Here is a 6,695-nt window from a genome sequence, read left to right as displayed (position 1 = left end):
ATATAAACATTACATTTTTATATAATAAAAATAAAAAATATATAAATTTGTTACATTATTGTTAGTAATAAGTGATCCGTGAAACTTGCAAACGTTTCCGGATCAAATGGACTCGCGCGTCAATGGTGAGCGCGTTATGCATTTTCGTTACTTTAATTTTCCGCCGTAATTCGTTCGAGCGCGTACTTATCGATATATTCATAAGAAAATTTTAAATATTTACAATTTAAATCTTTTTAAAAAAAACTGTTGATACATTTTTAAGTATTTGAAAACGGGAAATAAACATCTTATTTTTATATCTTAAAGTCAAACTCTTTTTCTATAATGCAATATAATCTTGTCCGGAATATAATTTTTTAATCTTTTTTATTGCGTCCGTATCACATTTTTGGGATAATTGTAAGAATTAATTATGACTACTGATTTAAAAGACATAGAAAAAGTTAAATTTAATTGTTATTTTATTAACACACACAAACACGTAATCTCATGTTTTTTCTTATATAATTATTTCGTTATATTATCACATTTTTGTAACAGTGATAATAATTTGTATTCGACTAAATGTTACAATTTTTTGGCGTTGTTCAGCCGGCAATAAAGGAGTTTATCTTCTTTTTCTTCTCTGACTGATGTATGGTAAGAATGGATTTGGTCAGAAACACCGTAATAGGTGGGTTTAATCTTGCCGAAGAAAAAGCCTCCGTGAGGAATATCATATGACAAAGTATTATGCATTGATTACATAATAAAACATTAATAATTTCGTCATATAAGTAATTAGTAAAATAGCACAGATATTTGGCAACTCAATTATCGATTAAGTTAATTGAAGTTTGATTAAAATTTTTAGACGTGAGAAATCACAAATAAAGTTATGCTTTTAATTAATTCTAATAGTCGAATCTAATCTTTTTTCCATATGGTATTATAAAAAAAATTAAAAATTCTATTTACATGATAATTTACAAAATAGCATATGATTTTTTAAATTAATCAAGTTAATAAAAGTTTGGTCAAAATCTTTAAACTGAGAATTATAAAAGCGAGATTATATTTTCGGATGTTCAATCTCCACGATTAATTTATGTCTCTATACGTATTTTTATAATCGTTTTTTGAATGAGTTGATTTGTCTGAAGATCATGCGTTTGGTTGCGTTTTTTTCTTCGGAAACTATTTAAGAAACGCGTAATTTAAGATACTGAACTAAAGATATTTCTTTTTTTTTCGAGTCAGCAAAAACTGAGTTTCAACTATTCGTCACTCTTGACACGCTCTTACGCACGAAGACGATGCCTTCCTAGGATTTTATCGTGGTGAGCTATCTTATCGGTCAGACGGGACCTCCGACCTCTGCACAAACATAGAAAGCATCGGGAGACCTTTAACATCCGATTCTCTCCCTCGTCGTTCGGCCATTCGTCGGTCGACCAGCAACGGAAATACTTATTTAGCTGCACGCAGTGGACGCCGTACGTTCTCTCTCTCTCCACTTCCATCTTTATCTCTAATCAAGTCGTCGATCCGTACCCCAGGTTTATCGCCCGGGTGGTCATCACCGGGTATTTTCGCTGCGGGAGAAAGAGCCCAGCCACCGCGACAACGGTCTCCGTAGATCTCATCTCCGTGCGATTTAAGATTTCTTTAAGTAGAACTTTCAAGGAGGTGACGAGAGAAGAGAAGAAAGCCACGAAGAAGAAAACAAGAGATCTGGAATAGTGTAGTGATCGATGCAAGGCCTGTTCATTGTGAAAGTTCCTCTTTCCTGATTCTTCAGTATAAATCGGTTGTCAAGAACGCGTACTAGCGGATTTTTGTTTTCTGATCGGCAAAACAACAAGGCGAGTTTCTATAAAATCCGCGTTGAGAGATGAGGATTGTGCGGTAGGAGTGTTCTTTGAGAGTTCGTAAATTCTGGAACCGAATAAGGATTGCCGCCCCCATGGAAATGATTGCCAAAGCAATATTGCTTTTTGCAATCGTGTGCGCGACAACTACCGTGCAAGGAGGTAATTATCAGTCATTTCCGGTGCGTATGCATTGCGGTGTGTATATGTTTATTGCGACGTCCGGTGTATCAGTAATTTGAGCGTAATCGTTACCGAATGATGATACCCTTTACGACACTAGGTTTTATTGGCTCGCATTGTAAGAAAATACTCTCAAAGTAATCAATGAAAAGTAAAAATAATCCAATTGCATAAAACTTCTGTTGAGCGATTCTTTATGTTAAATCAATGAAAAATAAAGAATGTATTTGTGACTTAATTTAGTTAGGCACTTGAAAATGCATTTACATCTTTCTCAAATGAATGATCTACATAATTTAAAAAAAACTGTATAATATACTAATTACATTTATTTATTGTTACTAAAATTTATTTTTTGAAGAATTTAGAATTATTTAATGTAATATCGTCCAATTTTGATCGAAGTGTTACTTTTCGGATATTGTGATTTAATGATTTAGGAATATAGCATTGAAAAACGTGTTTATGTTCTTAAAAAACAATTCAATTTAAAAAAATGCTATTTAGATTTATTATTATCAAAATTTATTTATCACAGCATTTAGAATTATTTAATTTAATATTTATATTATTTTATTAAAGGAGAGAGAGAGAGAGAGAGAGAGAGAGAGAGAGAGAGAGAGAGAGAGAGAGAGAGAGAGAGGAGAGAGAGAGAGAGAGAGAAAGAGAAAGAAACATAATTAATGTATTATATAGTATAGTGAACATATGCGCCAGATGTTTTACATGTGGGTGATATTTTTTACGATCTTTGTTTCTACAGAGATTGCTAAGGACTCAACGCAGTGCGGCCGAACAAAATGCAAGGGTAGGTAATTTTCATGTGACTACCGAACCACACACACTGCAGGCTGTCACAGTTCGGCACATTTAGTTATCATATTTCCATAGGCTTGAATTACAATCTCTGGAAGTTTAGTGTTTATCTCATGACGCATGAAAGGAGAAACGAAGATCTATTTTTTACCGACTCACACTTTTTTCTGTAAAACCGTTAGTATAGAATTTTTTAACGTCTCGCTTTTAAATTTTTTCTTTACATAAATATTATTAATTAAAAAAAAAATTGATAGATTTTTGTCATTTTAATTTATGCAAATATAAACAGTTGTACGCAGCTAAACATGTAGATAATAAAATATTTGTGCTTTAATATTTCATACATATAAGTAAATTTTTAAATGTAAATAATTAATTTTAAGTAATAATTTATTAATTTATTAAACTAGTTAAACCAATAGCTTTTCTATTTTTATCTATATAAGTATATGTATTTATATTTTTTTATTACTTAAATGTGAATGAATTGCAGTAAGATATCGTACGTAGTACGTGCGTCTATCGAGGTGAAGGACTCTGACGTTTATTTTTCAAACGCTGCTTGCATAGATAAGCAATTACGAGGAAGTGATAATTATTAAGAAAACAGATTATTGACAGATGCAACCGTAAAACATTTTACTAACATCAGTTATAACAAATAATAAATCTTTGTTAATTATATTTTTTTAGAGATATTAATATTTTTGCATTATTTCTTTATAATAATATTTTTTTCGCATTAAAAAAAATAACGCTTTTAAATAACATTTTTATTAAATTAATCAGTATTTTGTGCATATGTGTTCTAAAGTAAAAAATTACAATATTATAAATTACAAAGTTATAAAAATAACAACACAATATAATTTTTTTTTCTATTTTTATCTATTTTCTTTGTAGAAATATCTTTAAATTTTAAAATATTTAAAAAATTATTATAAAATAATGCGCAAGTAAGAATATATCTCATATAATTATATAATAATAAATAGGGATATGATATTATTTAACAATTTTTTTTAGTTCCGTCGGAAAGAAAATTCAAATATCATGAAGATATTCACTATGTGTACGCGTATTCCATGGATGTGAGTACAAATCTGGGCTATCAGTTGTCGTCTCCTTATTCGAAAAACGATTCAGCTCTGCACATTGATGCCACCCTGTCCGTACATTTCAACAGTCCATGCGAGGGCACTCTAAGAATTCTGAATGCCAGCATCAGTCATGATCGCAATGCGTATAATCCCGAGTTTCCGGATCGCGCTGGCTCCGAGTTTAAGGCCAGCCTCGAGCGTCATGAGCTGAGGTTTACCTTCGATGATGGATTGATTCACGAGCTGTGTCCGGATCGGCATGAGCCAATTTGGGCATTGAATATCAAACGGGGCGTCTTATCGATGCTGCAGAACAGTATGCGACGCTTTGACGTAGACCATCGTGGTGACGAGGGTAGATGTTCACGGGAGCTGCGATACTCATTATCGCTTGTACGAAGCCCGGAAGACCAGTCTAATTGTCAAGAAAGTAAATACCTGGCCGACTGCCAAAATGGCCCCAAGTACTTCTCTATCGTGCAATCGAATCCTTACCAAAGTCCGCGAAAACAACATCAGCAACATGGATTGTACAATTCGCGCAGCGATTTGCGAAATCACGATTGATCATAATGTTATGAAAGAGTAGTATGCGATGAGATGCGAATACTTCAGCCGCTTTCCAATGGCGACAAAGCTGGCGCCAGGACGGAATCTCAAGCTATCCTTCAGCTGGTTCAAGAATTAACGGAAACAAATTTCAGTTACGGATTCGAAGAGGATGAAGATAACGATGATGAGGAAAAAGATGAGGATAACTTCGTACAAGGTGCACCTCGCATGAAAGGACGACATTGTTGTATGACCACGCGAAGACTCTGAAGACTATGCCACGGTGAACTGCGGACCTCTAGAGACTTGTTGAAACATATGTGCAGGCTTGGGAGCGCCGACGAGTTGCCAAGCAAAGGTTTTTCTGAAATATTTACTAATTTCATTCATTCGGCTCGCGTTTCTGGATTATCCCTCGTTGTCGCAGCTATTCAACAGAGCTAATAGTATTTGCAAAAATGGAAAAAAGCACATTGTCGCGGCACTGCCATTTTTAATAGCAACGCCGCAGTGAAAGTGATGAATGATCTTATAATCAAGAAATATGTCAACGAGGCGACCATCAATGATTGGATCGTTACTTCGCTTTGTTTCCACAACCGGATCAGGACACCATTTAAAGCTGTTTCAAAGCTACTAGACTTTCAGTATCAAATTCCTCACGTCCAGTTTATTCTCAGCTATTCTACTATCGTTCATACGTATTTGCAAACACAGCGATGCTGATTGCATCAATGTGGAGGAAGTAAATGTGTTTCTATCTCATCTTCAACAGAAAATCTCACAAGGTTGCGAGCCCCGTTTTCATCCTCCTGCTACTATAAAAGAAACGCTGGAAGCTTTGAAAGCTATCGGCAACATGGGACTTGAAACGAAGAGCTTGCGACAGGAACTGAAGAAATGCATCGACGACATTGGAGGATTCTTACCTATGGAAGCTCGCATTGCGGCCGTAGATGCTCATCGTAGGCTGCCGTCCTGCGAAGAGACACGGGATGAATTTTTCCTTGATTATTACCGTAACACGACATTAGATACGGAAATCCGTATTGCCTCTTATCTACAGGTAATGCGTTGCCCCGATTACAATGTTGTCAAAACTATTAAGCACACTCTCAAAGTAGAAGAGGTCAATCAAGTTGGTTCTTTCGTATGGAGCCATTTAACGAATCTCTACAACTCCGCTTCACCTACCAGAGTCGAGATTCAAAGTTTGCTAACGGATCGAGATATCGACAACAAATTCAACAGCGATGTTAGAAAATTCTCGCGTAATTATGAGAATTCCTTCTTTTCCGAGGAATATAATGTCGGTGTGAATTATCAAACGAATCTGATCTTCTCGCCAAAGTCATATATGCCACGATCGCTAACCTTCAATGTGACCACCGATTTCCTTGGTCGTTCTGTGAATCTGCTTGAGATCACCGCGCGAACGGAAGGCCTTGAGTATTACGCTGAGACTCTCTTCGGTCCAGATGGCATCTACAGTAACGAACGAATTTCGAATCATCTTCAAAATTTCCTCAGACGTTTTCGATCGGCATCGGAGAATAATAATTATTGGGACGGTGTAAAACGGCTGCCGAATATTATTGACAACAATTTTGATAATCCGAAAATAAGTCTCGGTTACAAGATTTTCGGAAACGAATTAATGTTCACGATGCTGGATGGCGACAAACAAGTAAGGGCTGCACTGGCGAATTTTAATCCTTGGCAGAAAATAAAAGAGTTCCTAGCTATGCAAGAAATTTTCTATGAGAAGAGTGGAATGTTCTTGGATTCGTCTTACGTAGTACCGATGGGGTGGTTTGCCTATTCGTTTGGACCTCGCTGGTTCTGCCGCTTGTATTTTAAGATCTCAAAAATGTTCAATGATGCTCGACTTTCCGATAAGGAATTTCAACTTACTGCCAATATTGCTTCCAGTATAAGTATCGATATGATGAGTACAATGACCGTAGATGCTTTTTACAAATCCGCTGGGCTCAAGCTGCGAACAAACCTTACTTTCTGGCATAATGCAGCTTCATCTGAATTTAAACAATACCCGTTTAGTGCATGTGAGTCTGGGTTTCCGAATCGCAAGATCGAAATGTTTTCGCTAGTTTCGGACGTTGTCTTATTAAAAGCAACGGTGTGGGCGATGTCCAGGAGAAACCATTGGGTGTCTTGGTAGCCGATC

The 6,695-nt window shown here is 35.7% G+C and overlaps 1 protein-coding gene across 1 annotated transcript; it reads left to right on the top strand.

Moving 5' to 3' along the window:
- Nucleotides 1–1,249: 1,249 nt before the first annotated feature.
- Nucleotides 1,250–6,689, top strand: LOC118648370 (apolipophorins-like). The gene is given in 8 exon segments (XM_036294701.1): nt 1,250–2,015; nt 2,800–2,844; nt 3,882–4,485; nt 4,540–4,764; nt 4,834–4,906; nt 4,908–5,001; nt 5,004–5,154; nt 5,225–6,689. Coding segments are annotated over 8 exon segments (2,724 nt in total). The 5' UTR covers nt 1,250–1,948.
- Nucleotides 6,690–6,695: the final 6 nt, after the last annotated feature.

The sequence above is a fragment of the Monomorium pharaonis genome, unplaced genomic scaffold (assembly GCF_013373865.1).
Source record: "Monomorium pharaonis isolate MP-MQ-018 unplaced genomic scaffold, ASM1337386v2 scaffold_402, whole genome shotgun sequence".
NCBI lineage: Eukaryota > Metazoa > Arthropoda > Insecta > Hymenoptera > Formicidae > Monomorium > Monomorium pharaonis.
Note: the sequence above shows the minus strand (reverse complement) of the source record. Positions and strands in the feature narration are given on the sequence as shown.